Source organism: Neopelma chrysocephalum, unplaced genomic scaffold, assembly GCF_003984885.1.
Source record: "Neopelma chrysocephalum unplaced genomic scaffold, ASM398488v2 Primary Assembly neopelma1_63, whole genome shotgun sequence".
Classification (NCBI taxonomy): domain Eukaryota; kingdom Metazoa; phylum Chordata; class Aves; order Passeriformes; family Pipridae; genus Neopelma; species Neopelma chrysocephalum.
Genome location: NW_020897720.1, coordinates 13,719,154 through 13,738,645, shown reverse-complemented (window position 1 = coordinate 13,738,645; position 19,492 = coordinate 13,719,154). Strand labels below are relative to the sequence as shown.

General features: G+C 44.6%; 1 protein-coding gene across 4 annotated transcripts; it reads right to left on the bottom strand.

Annotated features, from left to right (window-relative positions):
* Window positions 1-4,778: 4,778 nt before the first annotated feature.
* Window positions 4,779-19,272, bottom strand: SAR1B (secretion associated Ras related GTPase 1B). Of its 4 annotated transcripts, none has more exons than XM_027682342.1 (7): window positions 19,219-19,272; window positions 14,738-14,808; window positions 11,668-11,787; window positions 10,811-10,876; window positions 10,171-10,274; window positions 9,880-10,011; window positions 4,779-8,599 (listed from the first exon to the last, which is right to left on the bottom strand). In XM_027682342.1, the coding sequence occupies exons 2-7, from the start codon at window positions 14,790-14,792 to the stop codon at window positions 8,483-8,485; spliced, it is 594 nt and encodes a 197-aa protein (XP_027538143.1). In that variant the 5' UTR covers window positions 14,793-14,808; window positions 19,219-19,272; the 3' UTR covers window positions 4,779-8,482. The 4 variants fall into 4 exon arrangements, with proteins under 4 accessions (XP_027538143.1, XP_027538145.1, XP_027538146.1 ...); XM_027682344.1 differs by having other exon boundaries at window positions 19,229-19,268; XM_027682345.1 differs by lacking the exon at window positions 19,219-19,272 and adding an exon at window positions 19,097-19,196.
* Window positions 19,273-19,492: the final 220 nt, after the last annotated feature.

The window sequence follows — 19,492 nt, the reverse complement described above, 5'->3', positions numbered from 1 at the left end:
TCATTTCTGCATTGACTCATCACTGGTTAAGCCTGGGTTTGTTCCTGCTTCCAACGGTGAACCTGCAGTGATCATTCCATTTGCTTTTTTAATCATCTTTCATGAAGAGCACTCACATGACCCCTGTCTTACTGACAGTCTGTCTGCTGTTTAAACACAAACACTTGGAAGGAGAGACAAGTATCCAAATGACAGAACTCAAATACCTGGAAATATCAAGTTTCCAGAAACTGCCACGAGGCAGAAAAAACAACTGTTGGTTCCTGAGACACCTCTCATTTATTAGGATTCACAGGGGAAAGGAGGCCACCATCCAAATTATCCACTTTACTGAGGCTCTCACACAGATCCTAACTACATCTGTTTGAAATCTGAGTCAAAGGAGCTCTTTTGGAGCTGGAATCCCCTCTGTCACTCAGAGGTACATCATCCCTGCCCAGGGAATGCAGTGCCAGCAGCGCGTGAGGGATGGACAAATTTTGCATGAGGAAAACTGGCCCTTGAGAGTTTAAAGGTGCGAAATGAAAGGCTTGATCCTGCTTTTCTTACGCACCAGGACCTGGGGGAATGAGCTGGATTCGGGGCTTGAGGGCTTTCTCTGGCTCTTGTGCAGCAGTAACCTGCCAGCCTGGGCTCCTCATCCTGCCCATCAGGCACAGATTTCTACTGAGGACCTTCCCAGGGCTGTGGAAGGCTTGGGGGGGAAAGCTGCTCTTTTCACTTCACCTAATTTTTTACTCTTAGCATAAAAACCCCATAAACTTTCTAGAAGGTCAGGACAGGGAACAGATTATTCCCTAGGGAGATACAGAAATACAGGCTAAAGGGATCAGGTGCAGGGTTGCAACACGTGCCCCATAGGCTGCATTACACAGCAGGGAGGTGAAGGCACGTGCTGCTCCAGGAGTTTGAGGGATGTTGTGTGTGAATGGAAGGTCACCATCTGCTTCTGAAAGGACTGTGCTCAGGCACTTGCTGCAAATGAGGTGGGAGTTCGATTGCCTCCTCTGCAAAATGAGAAAATCAGGAATTAAGTAAATAAAAAGGACACGGATCTGTTGGAGCAAGTCCAGAGGAGGCCACAAAGATGCTCTGAAGGCTGGAGCCCCTCTGCTCTGGAGCCAGGCTGGGAGAGCTGGGGGTGTTCATCTGGAGAAGAAAAGGATACAGCAGACCCTAGAGCTCCTTTCAGTGCCTAAAGGGGCTCCAGGAGAGCTGGAGAGGGACTTGGGACAAGGGATGGAGGGACAGGACAAGGGGGAATGGCTTCCCAGTGCCAGAGGGCAGGGATATATTGGATATTAGGGATAAATTCTTCCCTGAGGGTGGTGGGGCCCTGGCACAGGTTGCCCAGAGAAGCTGTGGCTGCCCCATCCCTGGAAGTGTTCCAGGTCAGGTTGGACAGGGCTTGGAGCAACCTGGGATAGTGGAGGTGTATCTGCCCCTTTCAGGTAGGTTGGAATTAGATGAGTTTTAAGTTCCCTTCCAACCCAAACCACTCTGGGATTCTATGAAATCCGGGATCCCACTGGTCTTTTTCCCTCCCCGGTTTTGCCCTCCCTCCTTGCATGACTTTTTCACCCAGTTCCCAGGACAGGCTCTGGTTTTCCTCCCACCTGCCAGGACTCACCTGCCTGCACAGGCAGGCTGTGCTTGTCCCAGCAAGCTCCTGCCCAGTGCAACCTGCCCACTCCTCCCCCTCTGGCAACGGGCTGGATCCCAAGAGCTGCCTGAGCCTCCCTCCTGCACGGGGATGCTGGAGAGGATCTGCCATGGCAGGGCAGAACTGAACACTGGGGGAGGAATGAAGCATTTGGGGTGGGCAATATCACCCACCTTTGCACCTGGGATGCTCAGAGCTGGAGCTGGTGCAGAGCAGAGGTGCCAGGGATGGTCCCAGTGCAGGTGGGACACATCTCCTGGAGGAGCAGCAGGGAAGGGCATGGATGAGGTAGGATCCAGCAAAGGGCTCGGGGTAGGACCAGCTCCTTCCCCCCCACAGCCTTGCACTGTGCAGGGGATCACTGGAACCATCTGAGGAGTGCAAAGGCAAAGTAGGACCCGTTTCCCTCACACCTTTTTTTCCTTGTTTTGCAGCCTTGAGACACACACTTTTTTAGATTTTGCAGAAAGGATCCAAGTCTCAGCCACACACCAGTTTTACGAAGAATTTATTTCAAATCTAGAATGTACAAAAGAAAACTTGTTTCTTGGTGATTTTTTTCCCCCAGATGTTGTCTTTGTGAAGTGCTCTTATGCCCACAAGGTGTGTAAGACATTATCACAGAAACTCTCAACACTTTCCCTCTTACCTGGTAACACACTGGGTGGTTTCTTTGCAATATTGCTTGAACCTGCTTTCCTTTCACTACACATCTTCCAGCAGCACAGTGTTCTGCAGTAATTTCAAATTCACTTTGTACTCCCAGAGAGGTGCAAGTCCAATGACAGTTGACCAGGTCAGCCAAGGACTTCACCAGCCCCATCTCCATGGCATGGATTTCATAATTTCATGTTTACTGAGACAGAAATAGACTCATCCACAGTCACATGAGTGAGGATCTGTTACACATTCTTCTCTGCATTCAGACTTGCAGCAGCTCTGTTAACTTCAACTAACCACAGAGACTAACTTTTTGGGCTTTCCTCGTTTCTCCCAAAATAATAATGGCAAACAACACATGTAAACCTTGTACTAATTCTCTCTTGCATTCTGCCTGACAACAGCTCTGAAAACACCAGCAGAATTTCTTCTTTGACAGAGGCCTCTTTAAAAATTTCTTCCCCAGAATTTTAAGCATCAGAGTGCTGGAAAAAAGCTCCCTCCAAACCAGTCCAGGAGAAACAGAACCATATTGTTTTTTAAACTTGGGAGGCAATTCAAAATACAGATTAGGAAACAAAAGGCTATTACAGAAGTGGTAATAGCACATAGGAGGGCTAGAGGGGGAGTGTGAAAAAATAAAAAAAATACTATAAATCAAAAAGAAGTTCTCTTTACAGACTAATTTTCAGGTACAAATGTCAAATCATCATCACTTTCTTTTGGGGATGTTCACTGGAGCTCCTCAGAGCCAGCTGTCACAGAGCAGTGAGTCAGAGCAAGTGCATGGGACACACTCCCTAAAAACATGCTCAAGTAAACCTCTCATTTTGTAGGAACATCCAGACTTCTTTACACCAATGCTAGAAGTGCCTCTGACGCCAGAAACAAAACAGAAGCTCTAAAAAAGGGAAAACTACATTCCCAGCTCTGCCTCCTGTTCTGCTTAACTGCTGTTTGCCCAGGCAGCACCGAGCTCCAGCTGCTCTCCTGTAGCTGCACATCTGAATTTCTCTCACACTATCTCCTGTAATTAATTATTTCCCAGTAAAGCAAAAGCTTTTAATTTTCTGTACTGCAAACTCCTGATTTTTTTACCCTTTAAAACCTACTACGAGCAGAGAATTTCACTAAATGCCCTCTGCAACTTCATGCTAATGCATCTCAGTAACAATATTTTGCACATTAAACCTCTTGTGCGTGTAAATATATATATACATATATATTTACATCCTGTAGCTATATTACAAACACACAGAGCAAGGAATAGAAGAGTTAAGTGGCACATAAAGGAATCTTCCTTTTACAGTTTCAATTTATTTGAACCTAAACCAAAATCTGCTCTAAGAATGCAGAGAGGAAACAACATTTGGGCACTGGGGCTGGGACCAAGAGCTTGGGCTGAACTCAAAATCCATCTCTGAGTGCCAACGGGCATGAGAGAGCTTAAAGTCTGGTTTAAGTTCTGCAGCTTGTGCTTATAATCTGGTCAGAAGTCAAGTGTGTTAAACCAGAGAGCTCAGCTTTGTCCTTGGGGAACAGTCCACCAAGAACCAGCAGTTTTCAGTGGCTTAGCAAAGCCCAGCTTAGTTGTAGGACACTGGATAGATTTCAAAATATCCTGATGAACGCTGGCACCACCACAGTGTGCACAGGCTGACAGAAACACAGCTCCTCTCACCACCTGGGTGCTCTCTCCCCTTTGCTCTCACAAGCACCAGCGTTTCCAAACCCTGGGGTCAGCCCACACCCGAGCTGGGGCACAGCAGCATCAGGAGCCCTGTGCTGAGTTGCTTTCCCTCTTTACCTCGCTGGCAAGGGGACATTTGTCAACCCAACTGATTTTTCCCTTCCTCCGTTGCACAGTGGGAACTTGGTCAAGTATTTCCTAGAGACACTCATAGGACCTGGGGCTGCCCTTCAACAAAGATTTGAACAAACTCGAACTTAAATTCTGCCCTTCCTCTCGAGAGCCACATTCTGACAGAAACGCAAATCCCTTTTCTCAGAACCCCCATGTGCTACAAAACCTGAACTGCCCCAGAGCCTCTTGCCAGGGTCAGCTCAGGTTCTCCTCAGCTCAGCTCCCCCCTCAGCTGCTGCCAGGGCTGGTGCCACCCCTGCCCAGAGCAGCAGCCTGTCACACTACACCCCCTGTCAACAAAGCTGCTGTTCCCACCCCTGGGTCGGGCACTCAAATATCACCAAGTGGCCAAGATCAGGTCTCCAACAGCTCATCCCTGCCCCCAGCTACTGCCAAGGGTTTGCTCCAGCTAGTGCTGCTCCTGGGAGTTAATCAAACCACCCTGACAGTGAAGTACCACCCTTCTGGGGGAAAATCTATCCAAGCAACATAAATTCTTATTTGCCTGTGCCAAATCCAGGCATTTGGACCCAAATGGGATGGGATAACACAACAACAAACACACTGAGAACATGTAAACCGACACTGATCTTAAGCTTCTCTTCTGCAGTTTATTATATAAATTACGCTTTTAAACATTTAGAGCACTCACATTTCCAAACAGAAACCAGTTCCACACAGATACTGGTGCAAAGAGTGGTTTTATCTCAGTGCGAGGAAGTTACACGACCCCGGTGACAGCCAGTGGATGAGGCTGTTTAAATGCAACTCCTCAGCCCAAAACTAACATTTATGTGACCTAAATCTGAGCATGGTGCAGTCAATAGAAATACTGGACTTTGACTGGTAACAACCAAATATTTGGACAGTACAAACAAGAGAAGAACAATTCGACCTCAAGCAGACCTGTGAATTCACTGGGGTTGGAGACCACCTCCATCATTTTTCTGAGCTGACATTATCAGAAATAAATAGGTGTCAAATGTTCTATTAGTGTTCAGTTGCAATAATCAAAATCCAATAAAGCTCCCATGCATTCTGGTATTGTGCTCCAGGGAATGCCACAGGTCACCTTTGGCACAACAAAGACAAGACCCGAACACAGAAATAATAATGAAATTATCTTGATCTGGCAAGAGGATAAACGAGAAAACTTGGAGATCCTTCCCCTCTCCAATGCCAATAATTGCTGAAAAATTTATTAAACCAAGACTGAAATACAACAATCACCTCTCAGTTATACAATACATACTAAACCCCAATTTTAACTAAATCCAAGCAAAATAAATCTTACTCAACCCAGAGATGCCAGCAACTGGGGTCACTGCAGTGAAATACAGGCCACTGTCACAAGTAGTTATGAGGATCTTAGAAATCTGCATTCATTTCTCTTAAGGAACTGTTGTAAAAACAAAATGAGACACTTCATAAATAACATCTTTATTAACGAGTTTTCTTTTTCACATTCTTTAAAGTGATGTTTAATTGAAATCTGCATAGTCAAGAGTGCAAAAAAAAAAATAAATTCATAGAAGTCAGACCCAGACATGAATGTTGCTTTTGTTTAAGCAAGACTGGTCACAGTCTTAGGAGTAAGATAGAAATAAATACCCAGGGAGATGTGGGGGGGGAGTAGGGATGAGAACCACCAGGAAAACTCTCATCAAGTTATTTGTCTATTAATGAAGTCTTCACACAAAGACACACAACACTCATTCACATTCAAGTGCACAACAGAAGGTAAACCACAGAAGGAAGATCCTTCCTCTGCTGAATGAACAGAGCAGGATTGTTTGTGTACTTCACTGAGTGTTGATCAGCTGTTCCCACAGCAGGAACCATTCCAGCACCCAGGTGGATAAACACAAGGTCCAGATTTCTTCATGCCCTTACAGCAACCACATTTCAGGCAGCATCCCACAGCAGGAACCAGGAAATCTGAGTGTTTCCACAACAGTGAGAACTGTTCTTAACACACACTTTTCAAGCACTTATCACCTCCCTCCTTTTTCAATTTTTGATGGGATTATCCCTTTCTTTGCTGCTGCTGTTCATGGTTGGTTGGAAGAGCAGGTGAAGAGGACCCTCTGTGCCCATGCAGTGGCTCAGCCTGTGGAAGTGCAGCAGAACATCTCCACCTCCAGCTTCATTTCCACCAGCACAGGCAACACAGTCCCGAGTCTCTCACAGCAACACCACAATGTGACTCTGCAAGTAGTACCTTTAATATTTACACCATCTAGTGATTTAGCTGTTCTCTGCATTACAGCCACCATCAGAAAAAGCTAGAGAAAAAAACCCCAAGAGGCACATCCCCTACACAATGGCTGTAGGGAGGAAAGACTCACACACTGTCCACACGCTGGTGAGAGGCCACTTCTTACCTCCAGTTTGGATTTCTGCAGCAGAGACACTACTCTACAGCTGAGCACTGGTTTAAACGCAGAATTCTCTTGTGCTGGTCATTTGGAAAAGCCATCTGATACCATCACACTGAACTTCACTGTGCACAAACTGGGCTTAATGCTCTGCACACGATTCTGCAGCAATAAACTTCATTTACAATTTATATTAGCTACGTTCTGAATTATTCATCTTATTCAGATGCACAGTCTAGGACTGTGGGGAACTGATCATCAATATTCAATCATACCAGTTCAGATTTGGGCAAGGAATAAGTCTCATTTATTTGCTGTGAGCCTACAGGCTTTAAATCTGAGATTCCATCCCAGAGAAAGTTATTTATGAAATCAAACCAGTCAGAAATACATTTGCTGCCATGGATATTAGAAACATAAGGCCTAAAGTATTTTGGAGGAGAACTACAGCAGGAGGTAAAAGGGATTCAGTAAAACTTGCAGCAGTTTGTATTTGTACAAGGGGAAAACAAACTACACAGTGAAACTCAAACCCATCCAGGTGAAATGGTGACTTCAGGGATGAAACCCCACCTTCATTTCAAAGTAAAATAAAACATCCCCAGCACATGGAAGCACCAACCACAGCTCTCAAGCAGCACCAACCAAATGCTGACAGACAACATCCTTTCTTCAAAGATAACCTGCTTTTCCCTTGGGGAGCCAACACGCTCAAAGACAGGGAAAACCAGAAGACTGGAAACAGGGACTGCAGATAACTGAATTTTACCCCAGAAATAAGTCCCCTGGGCAGCCAGCAGCTGCCCCACTGGCCAGGTGTCAGGGCAAAAACCACACAAAAGAATCCCTCTTGTCCCAGTCTAAAACACCAAAACTAAAACTGGCCAATTGGGCATGAGCTGATAAATTTTCACAAGCAGCAATGGCAACACTTTTTTTTTTCCTGGCAATTTCACAGGCAAATCTGCTGGTAGACCCAAAAACTAATGAAATTGGAAACAAGATATTTAGTGCAGTGATATTCTTAATTTTTTCTTCAGAAAGAAACTGTATTTCTTGTGCCACATCAGGGGTTTGATTCCAGAGACCAGTAGATTAAGATCACTTTTGATATTAGTTTAAGATTTACTTTGGCAGAGCTAATTTACATTATTTGTACTTGAAGGGCATCACCTTAGATTTTTCCTTTACTATGCAAAATCCTTAAAACAAATGCAATTTGGGAGTCTGAAAAAAACCCCACCTTACTCTAACCTACAATGAAACTACTTTGTGGCCTGCTGTGTTTCAGGAAAATATCCCACATATTCAGATCACCAGGCAGCCTTACTAGTTAAGACACATTAAAATGAAACATTTCCCATTAAAGTTGCCAAAAACTGGATTTCAATTTATTGCATGACGTTGCATAAGAAAGTGTATTATTGAAAACTGTAAGGCATCATGCAATTATCCATCAGCTAATTATTTATTATTCCTTGAAAGATGGTTATATACTCTAAAGTTATAAAACCAGTTTCAAAAAAGTACATAAAAAAATTTAACATAAGCATTAAATATTTTTTTTTTCACATGTTCATCGTTTTTCAGCTGTTAAAAAGTGCATTCAAACATACTGTACTGGAAAGTTGCTCTGACCAAAAATGGTGCTGGAGACTCATTAAATTAAAAGCTGCAAAAGGAAGTTGCAGGGGATTACAAAGCTCACAGGTTGTGGTATCTCCACTTACAAACGTGAAATAATTTCTCAATCCTCGACACTTATAATTTAGCATCAATGATATAATTAGCTAAAAAGGTGTATTTTTTCTGACTTGAGCAGTCAAATGGATTCAAGTTACGTACACTGAGTGATCAAAGGAGGAGCAGAGGATGTTCAGCCAGGGGCAGGGGGTGCTGCTGGGATTTTGGCACCCATCAGTTGATGTACTGGGCCATCCAGCGGAACCCCTCCCCATAGCCTTGTCTCTTCAGCACACTGCACATGAACACCTCCAGGGGCCTGGCATTCAGGTCCTTCAGTGGTGTGTTGCCCTGCAGAGACACACAAATACTCCCAGTTACAGTCTCCTTATAAAACGACTCCTACTTTACATGGACAGCTGTTTCTATGGAATGCCAGTGCTTAACTTGTGTTGGATACTGGAATTTTAGAACATAAATTCATCTAAAATCATAGAATGGGTTGGGTTGGAAGGGACTTTAAAGCTCATCTTGTTCCAACCCCCTGCCATGGGCAGGGACACCTTCCACTAGCCCAGGTTGCTCCAAGCTCCATCCAACCTGGCCTTGAACACTTCCAGGGATGGAGCAGCCACAGCTTCTCTGGGCAACCTGTGCCAGGGCCTCAGCACCCTCACAGGGAGGGATTTCCTCCTAACTTCTAAACTAACCCTGCCATCCTAATCTCAGTAACACGTACACAAGGAATACACAAAGCATATTTTCGTGTGCTGAAGGCATATTTTCATATTTTCATCCACACTGGAGAGGGTGAAGTGCCTGAAGCCAGAATGGAACAGCAACATGTCCATAGAGAATTTTAGAGCTTTGGTTTTCAGTCACAGTTGCCTGCTGCGTTTCCAATAGTTTTCCAGCCAGATAAAAAGAGTATTTTATACTAATTTTAGGACTGACCAAAGCAGGAGTGCAAGGTGCTTGCCAAGATCAGCAGAGTGCAATAAAGCTGTTGCTCAACTGGAGCTTCACAATGGTGTTCAGACCTCATTGTGTGGGGGTGTAAGATCCCAAAAAAAAGAAGGTAAAGATTTTGTTCCTGCTCAGCCTAAACTCTGACCTGGCACTGAACTTTAGGGGAGGCCCCTAAGGGTGAATAAGCAAAGAGGAATTTAGGTTCAAGCTTCAGGTAAACATTTTAAGTAGAAAATTATTAGAGCCTGTACTTCACACGAGAAAAGTCACTTACTGAAAGACTTTATCCAGTTTTTTTCTTATAATTCTCTCCAGAACTATAGCCTCTGAAAACTCAGTTTAAAAATACTGCATAAGAAACTTGAAGTATTAGAAGTTATTCTAACTCTTTTTTTCTCTGAAAAAATGTAGCATTAAATATGATGCTAAAAAGCTGTAGTAAAGATGCATTTAACACACACAAAAACAGGCCCCAGAACTCATTTCATATATTGTTATCATGTACTAAGTACTTTACAAATTAAAAAAACATTTGTTTTGTGTAGCTAGAAGGAACCAGAGCCAACACATAAATAAGGCAAACAAACTCTCTAATAAAAAAATCTCACCAAACCAAAAACCCACCAAAAAAAAAGAATAGAAAAAGAAAAAAGGAGCAATACCTTTCCTGTTGTCTGGCCATAGAGACCAAATGTCTCTCGTAGCCTTTCTTCACTGATGGCTTCTGGTCTGTCAATCTTGTTACCAAGAATTAGGATAGGCACATTAGCAATAGTTTCATCTGTCATTAGTGACTACAAAGGAAAGGAGAAAGAAGGAGTGATGAATTTAGAATACAGGTCAAATCGCTCCCACTCATGTGAGGTGACAGCAGGGCTCTGTTGGATATTGGGTATTTGAGCTGAGCTCTTACAAGTGAAAGGTCACACTTTCAAAAGCTCCTTTGAACTTACATCAAGTTCTTCTTTTGATTCAAGCAACCTTTCATGATCTGCACAGTCCACCAAGAACACAACGCCATTAATTGCAGGCAGGTAGTTCTTCCACACTCTGCGAGCTACAGGGAAAATGAGAATTAAAAATAAAAGGAAATTATCCCCAAATTCAGAGTGATGTACATTGGTCATTAAGGAGCAACATGTAGCATTTTTTTATTTGATTTTTTTTTAAGTCTTACCTTATGTTGCCGGTGTTCAGAATGCAATCCCATGTTTTACTTGAAATGCCAAAGCAAAAATATCATTCCTTTACTGTTATCACCCCTCTATCCCACATGGATGCTGATGTACAGAACTTTTCTTGTTTCCCCAAGAATTATGTCAACAAAGGTAAGCTTGAAGCATAAAGCTTAAAGGTAAATACAAGCAATTCAAAGTACATAATCCCCTTCACAGTATTAGACAAAAGTTTCTGCTCTACTGCAGCTCTTGGCAAATTGTATTTGGGATTTGTGGTAAGTGGTGGAGACGGACAAAAAAAACAGCCAATGTCTTTTATGCTCTCAAAGAAGAGTGTGGGAGGTCAGTCTTTGCATTTCTGACTGGAAACAAACTCCAATTCACTGAGCTTAAGTGAGTCAATGGACACTCTTACCTTGAGCATGTCCACCCAGATCAAAGGTAGTGAAAGTCATGCCAGCAATTGTCAGCTCTTCTGAAGCTGGAAATACACAGAATTATGTTCCTGTGAAGATTGGGCAGTGCATTGGAACAGTCTAACCTTCTAGCACATACATTTTACTTTTTGTCTTGGTTCTTTTCAGTATTTTGTTCTTCAAGAAGCAAATGAGAGCAAAACATTCTCTCAAAAATCAGTGACACGTTCGTGAAACAACAAAATGTTATTAACCATTAAAGCATGTGTGAAATGAAATATCTGCAACACTAAGAACAGCAGACAGTATTCATACATTATGCATCCCTACATAATAATACACAAACAACAGTTGGTTCTGGCATCTGGTTTGCCAAAAAAGATGGCATTTTGTGTCCAGTACTGTTCAAGGTTTCTCCTCTTCACATCCTTTCCCAATTTCTCACCTCCTTACTGGACTTCACCAGTCCACATTTTCAACCTGTGTTGAAATTTTACTCCTGCAAGGTTACCAGGACAACAATTACACAGCAACTTTTGAGACACAAACTCTAACTTTCCAGCTACACAGAGAAGCTGTTCCCTAAAATTGCAGGCCCCTCTTCCCCACAGTTTCTGTAAATAAACTCTCAGCTTCATCGTTCTGCTTGTTACTCGCCTCTTAAATTTAATGTAACACACTGAACTATCCTACACATGTTTTTTTTAATATTCCTTGAACTATCTATGGATTGCATCCCCAAAATCACTTTGTTTCTCCCAATTACACTGTTGGTCTTATGACATATAATCAAATCCTGCTTTTCCTGCAATCCTTCACACACTTTTTAGCTACGGGACCAGCAATATTCACTTACTGGGGTGTAACGTGGGCACGTGTTGCCCCAGTCTGTCATCTTTGAGCATGTGCAGCAGTGTAGTTTTCCCAGCATTGTCCAGTCCAAGAAACACTAGTTTGCCTGATTTCTTGTACAGTCCTAGAACAAAGAAGGACCCAGTGAATAATCAGTTCAGGTGGTGGGAGTTCATTTCCAGCCCTAGAGATGATTTTGCTCCCAGGAACAAAGTGTTACAGTCCCAGTACAAAATACAGGTCAGCCAAGCCCCACCACACACTTTATCAGAGTGTCACTTTATCACCACTGCCCTTTATCCATGCTCTCCTCCTCGGACAAACTACATTCCCACTTGCCACGTGGTGCCATGTGCAGCTTGGCAGCAGTGGGAGAGGCACAAAATTGGTGTGAATGTGTCACTCCTGGAAATGCAGCTACATTAGCTCAGGAAAAGCACTGCAGAACAGGACTAAACACTGCCAGTGGGGTTTACTCTGCCCCAGCAAAAGGCCAGTTTGCTCACAGGAGGTGAGAGGTGGGTGTGCAAGTCCAGCACCACCAGCAGGGACCTGAACTTGCACAGAGCTTTGTTCAGCTACCTCCAATTACACCAAAAAACTTGTCTGAGGCAAAAAGAGAATTCAGGCTTCAATCAGAATACTACAGAGAAATTGGTTTTAATGTCAATAGTCATAATTAGTGTATGTATGAATTGTTCAATGTTGGGACAAAAAGTAACTTCCACCCATACCCCCAGGGAAACTGGGGGCTACATCCTGAAATGGCACTGCCAGGGCACTTCTGACACATCTGCTGCCATGTGACAATGCTTTCATAAAAGGAATAAGAAATCCTATTTTCATTGACTGTCATCTTTATAAGAATGACTTTTCCCCTTCTTCTCCCCTCTGCTTGAAACCCCAGAAATGCAACAGTTGCTGTGAAGGAGTGGAAAGACGTTTAAAACACGAACACCATATTTTCTTAATGTTGGAGATTATCAAAGGGCAATTCTCTAATAACTTGTCAACACTACATCCTCTGCCAGAATTAGTTCTCACTGCTTCAAATTGATTGATATTCAAAGTAAAACATTAAGATAGATTAAATTTAAAAACAAAACGTCGATTCTGTTCCGTACTGAAATAAAAAACTACCTCATCTAAAGTGTTGTCCTCATGTGTGTTTTCTGTGGTGGGATTTTAAGCCAGCCCTGCTGATGTCACAGCATTCCAGGGGCACAGGTGCCTCTGCCCAGACCTTTACACTGCTGCTGTTTGCTCACCTCTCCCTCTGCCTTTCTGCTAATCTCTGGGATCATGTTCCAGAGGGATGTGTTTTGTAACTTGCATAAATGGATATTCTCTCCTATTCCTCATCTTATGTCATCAATTATCTTTATTACTCCAGGTCCTGTTGAGTGTCTTCACAGTTCTTTCAAATACAAACAACTCTTACTTCCCTACTTAACTACTGAACTACAGAGAGGAGGAGAAAGTATTAATGTTTCCAGAGAAAGAAGAAGTGACAAACATTTTCATATATTTACTTACATCACAGGAGAAACTCACCCTGTGAGTTAAACAGAAGTCTATTAATATACAGTAAAACAATACCATTTTTGCCACTCTCAGCCTGGACATAAAGGAGTCTTTGCTCCCCAGTAACATGTTGCTGCTTTCTCCAAAACATTTCACACCTCCCAAGTGTCTGTCACAGAAACACAAGGCTAACAAGCAGCAATACTTCAGCTATTGGCTACACCAAGACTGGAGTTTTTATATATACATATAAATAAAAAAGTATTCTTTGTGCATTCCAAAAGTATGTGTGCAACCATGTGCTTCCTAAAGTGATCCCACCAGCCTGCTGACAGGACAGGGAACTGTGGGGGGCTTCCCAAGTGTTATGATCACCCTTCTTCAGCTGTGAACATAACTGAGAATGAAAAGAGAAAGTGTGTCTTTTAGAACAAGAGGGACATATTGGAAGTAATTCTCCTTCCTGCTTCAAGCTCCTGTATCTTACACCAGAATCAGCCTTTCCTTGCCCAGGAATGGAAGAGCAGGGCAGTGTGCAGCAATCACTGCACAGCTAAGGAAGAGGAGATAAGAAAGATTAGTCAACTTAGTTAAAATTTCACTGGCTGGCATTTCGACAGCAGGCCAAGGGTCCAACATTCAGCGAAAAACTTTAAACTTTCAACTGATAAAAGGCAGGTGGCACAGCCTGCCATGATTCCTTAGCCTCAAATGCTTTTTGACCACTTCAATAAAATCCTTTGAACTTGGAAATTGGGCCTTTTACCTATGAGATCTGCAACTTCTGTTCCTTTTTTAGTGTCCTAACACTCATTCTCCTCCTGGTTGTGGGGTTTTTCCCCTCCCTGTTAAGCACAGGCTAACATTTCACCTTGGACTGATCTGGATTGCAGACTCTTTTGGCCAGGGAATAATTTTCTGAGGCTCTTGAGCAGATGTCAGTGATGTTTCATGGTGATTTCTGTGACACCAGTCACAGAACAACACACTGCTGAACATGAGAAAGGGCTTCAATAGCTGGCACCAATTTTTGTAGATAGTCCCTCCTATTTGGATTCTGAAGTAATATCCTCATTTAAAGGATTAATGTTTCCAGAGAAAGAAGTAGTGACAAACATTTTCATATATTTACTTACATCACAGGAGAAACTCACCCTGTGTGAGCATTTTTCTCTGCTGTAAAGAACTGAACTAAAATAACTAACGGAGTTCAGTTCTTTACAGCAGAGAAAAATCAGGAAAAAGTTCACAAAAGCCAACTAAACGACACCAGTTTAAATGTACTATGATTAGAAAAGTCCAACATAATATGATAGTGAAAGAAAACGTAATTTCTTTCAAGAAGTTAAGGCTTAATGTAAGACTGAGTGGAGAGCACACTCTGGAAATGCTCATTATTGATAAGTGAAACTTTTGTTTGAGTGTTACTGAACATACACCAAACCAAATATTATTATTTAACCAACGGCCTTGTTTGAAGATAACAGAGGTGAACAGACATTTTATACAAGAATGGCAGAAAGGAAAAGTCCCAAACAATAAAGACTTACCTAAAAACTGTAATACGCTACTGAAACCACTGTAAATCCAATCAAATAGGAACATATCTGAATCTTACAGCCTGAAATAAACAGAAAATATAATGCATTTAAGATCTGTCAGAACAGCACATTAAGCATTGTAAAATATTTATGGGTAACAAAAGTAATCCAAAGTCCTGGGTTAAAAATAAAAGCCAATTTAGTTTTGGTAAACTGTATCATGGACCAATTAAGTGACCCCATAACACATTAAAAATTAGTGTAGAAATAGAAAACAGAATCCAGACCTTGTGATTCAACATCAAAGACTTTCTCCTCCCTCGGGGAAACACTATGTGGACTGAAATCTTTGCAAGAAGTAAAAATAACTTTATCCTCAGTATGATTTGGAGGAGATGTGTGATGATCCATTGAAGATTTCAAACAGGATCTTCACATAAAGTTTTCAACTGGGAAAAAGCAGCACTTTGGAGAGGGCACTGGAGGGATATCAGTGCAGGGTCAGTGCTCCAGCCACCCCTGGGAGCTGCTGCAGTTCAAAGCAGAGGCAATAAGAGGTGAAGAAGTTTTGTGGATTTGAATCTAGAGAAGTTTGATGCCAAATAAATCCCTGTTGTCCACACAGAACGTGTCTGTTTGGCTTGTTATGGGAAACAACTACCCAGCACAAAGCTCTGGAATTGCCATTCAAAGGCGGTGACCTCCTCTACTGTCCTGCACAGGCTGCCACAATTTAAACTTTACATGCAGAACTTAGGTTTAAAAAAACCCATCAGAACACCATGTTTCACACTGAGTTCCTTCAGCTTAGATTCAAGAACAGAAGGCTGAGCTGAGAACCATCACTGGGTTCACTGTGTAGCCACGAACAATTAATTTCCTAGCTTTCATCCAAATTTCCTCATGATCTGAAGTGAGGATAATCAGACAGTCATTAAGGTTGAAGAAACCTCTAAGATCATGGGGTCCAACCCTCAGCCCACTACCATCGTGTTCAACACTTAAACCATGCCTCCAGGGGCCACATCCACAAACCTTTTGAGCACTTCCAGGGATGGCAACTCCACCACTGCCCTGGGCAGCCCGTGCCAGTGCCTGATCATCCTTTAAACAAAGAAAATTTTCCTGGTATCTAATCTGAACCTTCCCTGGCACAACTTGAGGCTGTTTCCTCTCATCCTGTTCCTTGTTACCTGCGGGCAGAGCCCAACCCCACTCGGCTCCCCCCTCCTGTCAGGGAGTTGTAGAGAGCGAGAAGGTCCCCCTTGAGCCCCCTTTTCTCCAGGCTGAGCCCCCTCAGCTGCTCCTCATCAGACTTGTGCTCTAAATCACACTGAAAGCACCAGTTTGACATGGTGAACTAGTACCTAGTGTGAAAACCTTCTGAAAGACTAAAGGGCAACATCCTTAGAAGCATTTAGGCAGCTAATTCCTGCTGGAATGCATGACCCCTGTGGACACTGGAGTCTGGGTGCCCTGCAGAAACTGGACTGCACTGTTGAGCACAGCTGCTCCAGGCTCCTGCCACACTCCTTTGGAAGCTGCAGGGGTGCCTTGGGGGCATCCCAAGATGACTTCAGGGCAGCTCTGAGCCTGGAGCACAGCACACAGGAGTCAAAACACGGGTCTGAACCAGACCAAAATCCAGGCACCTGCCACGGCAATCACACTTGTGACAACCAAGAGTTTCTCTGCTGTGCAACAACAAGTACATCACACAAAGATAACGTGGAAAGAGGAGGAGAGAATATTTAAATGACATTTCCTTGCACTGGAACAAAATCTGTTCAGATGACGAAGCACCAGGTGCTTTGGTTTCGCCACCACTAACCCTGAAACCTTTACCCACGTCTACATTGCTCTGAACAGCTCATCAGCTGCAACAGGCACAGATTTTAAGGATACAAATCAAACGCGCTTGTCAATGCGTAAACACCCAGTTACACAACGTCATGACTGAAACTGTCCCTTGCCTGGCTAAAAAGCAAAGGTCAAGAATAAGCAAACATGGCAGAACACACACGTCAGCAGATTTATTTATTGCTTGAGCAAAATACCAATGGAGAAAAGCCTCTGTGGGGCTTAGGGAAACCATCGACTCAAATAACCTGCAAATCAGGGCAAACAGCCTGATGGAAGAGAAGTGCTCAGGTTTCTGAGGTGAGAATAACTTCACAGTGTTCAGCTGCGTTAACCTTCTCCATCTATTAAACTTCTGTTTACAAACAACACCAACCAAAAGAATCTTTGTGCATTACAGAAAAAACTTTCAGGGATGAGATTTAAATGATTAACGTGAGAACGGGATTACTCCACAAACACAGCTGAAGTGGCACAAATGTGGGCTCAATTTCCATCAGCACCAGAAAAGTGGTGCTAGAAACAGAGCTACCCAAATCCTCCCAGAACAGCCTCCGTATCAGCTGGCAGCAGTTAAAGGAAAACACTTTCCAAATGGGGAAAAAATGGGCCGCTAATTGTAAAGGCACACAGGCAATATTTGAATAGAGATATTAAATCTACTCTTATCACACAGGAAAAGTAACTACATAATTCACAGCTGTGTCAAATCAAAGCTCCACAAAGTGGCTCTGCACTGGGATTCAGAGCTGCTACCAGGTCCTAGTCAGAGCTGTGCCAAATGGACTCAAACTCTCAGGCTCATGTTAAAAACACCATAAAAGCAGAACGAGGACGACTCCAGCAATCACTGTTCATGACCCACGTGAAGACAAAGATACTATTTTAAGGCTATTTCAAGGGTTCACTTGAAAATAGTCTGCTGCAAGCAGACAGAAGCTTTGAATTAAAAACTGTGCTGGACCAAGTAAGTCTTTTGATATCAACTACTTTTACAGACATCACTGTGCCTCCTCCACAAAGACACCAAAGTTAACCTTATAGCATCAACAACAGATGGCTGCCACCGAAAAATGCCCCCAACAACCCTGTTGAACATTATTTCATCAGCAAAGTATCACCCAGTAACTCCTGTGGAGCCCTGTCCACCACTCCATAGTCCAAGGACAGGGGTTCACCTACTGGAGACCACTTCTGACTGTGGGGAATGAGGAATTCCCACACAGTGGCTGTGATAACACCCTGAGCCAGCCTCCTGAAGGGAATGCTGCCGGACTAGCAAGCAAACTCACACTTCTTTTATATCCTGGAAACTAGGAATTCTTTTCTCCTACTCTCAACTTGCATTTTTCTAGCTAAAAATTCCTCATTTCCCTTCCAAACCTCAGGACAGCGCTTAATTCCGAAGCCTGGGCAAGTTTAGGTAAGAGAGGATATCGGGCTTTTAAAGACAGTTTTAAATCCCTTTATGGGGTAATTAGGTAACAGAAACCAGTGACACCCAAGCTGAACAGCTCTTGCAGGAGCTGGGAACACACTGAGCTGCGCCTGCGTGGGGACTGTCAGCAAGAACCAGGGAACAAACCTCTGCCCAGCCTGACTGAACCTAACCTGCACCTCAGCCACAGTTCAGTCCAAAAACACAACCTGCAAGCAACAGCCAAGTCTACTGCCAAGGGTGTATTTTTAGTTTTAGTAGGATCTAAATACGATCACTGAAAAGTCACAATTTCACACGTGATCGCTGTAACACCACAAAACGTCACCACAGGCAACAAAACTCAAAATCCCTAAGAAACTCAGTGAACAAACCTGTGCCTTCCACAGCACAGTTCATTCTACAATACAAAACTGCACCTGGATGTTCTATTTTAAGAGTTGAAGAAAGGGACAGAGATGGAAAGCAAGGTAATGGCATGGACTTTCTTTGGGTGTTTTGATCAGTTTTTTTGAAAGCAACTCATCTTCCAGACAGCACCACAACACACAGAGGAGTTCCTAAGGCCAGAGGCTCGGCCAGCCCCGGCTCACAAAGCCCAGCTGTCAGAGCACATCTCACCGCGGGGCTGCTGCACCCACGCTTAGGAAAAAATTCTTGTAGGTAACAACTCCTGGAGAAACGACATCACCTCAAACAAGCGCTGCCGGGTCGGCACAACGTGGCACGGGCTGCCCAGGGCGGCTGCGGGGAACCCGAGGTCATGGGGTCACTGAACACACGCTGTCACAGCGCAGAGCCCCCGAGGGGCCCTGCGGGCACCGGCACAGGCCACGGACCGGGCCCCACAGCCCGGGAGAGGAGAGGGAGAGCGGGAGGGGAGGGAAGGGAAGGGGGGACTGCCCGCCCCCAGCCCCGCACGCCGCGCAGGCCGCGGCCCCCGGGGCTCCCAGGGACCCCCGCCCAGCCCCGGCCCGAGGCCGCTGCCGGCAGGACACGGGCACGGCCCGGAGCCCCGCGGGGCTCGCCCAGCCCCCGCTCCCCGGCCCGTCCGCCCCGCGCTCACCCACCGCCGAGCTGGAGGCGCCCTGGGATCGGACCAGCGCCGACACTGACACACACTGACACACACCGACACGGCACGGGCAGGCACGGACACACCGACAGACAGACACACAGACCCGGCACTCACCGACACTCACCCGCGGCTGCGCCCGCTCCGCCCCCGCCGCTCCTTCCGGCACCGGCGCCCGCGGCGCGCGCACTCGGCTGAGCTCGGCTGGATTCGGCTAGACTCGGCTCTGCTCGGCTGGGCTCGGCTCTGTCCGGAGAGGCTCGGCTCGGCCGGGTTCGGCTATGTTAGGATCAATTCGGCTCCGTTCGGCTGTATTCGGACAGGTTCGGCTGGACTCGGCTGTGTTCGGCTCAGTCCGGCCCCGCCCCCCGGCCCCGCCCCGGCCCCGGCC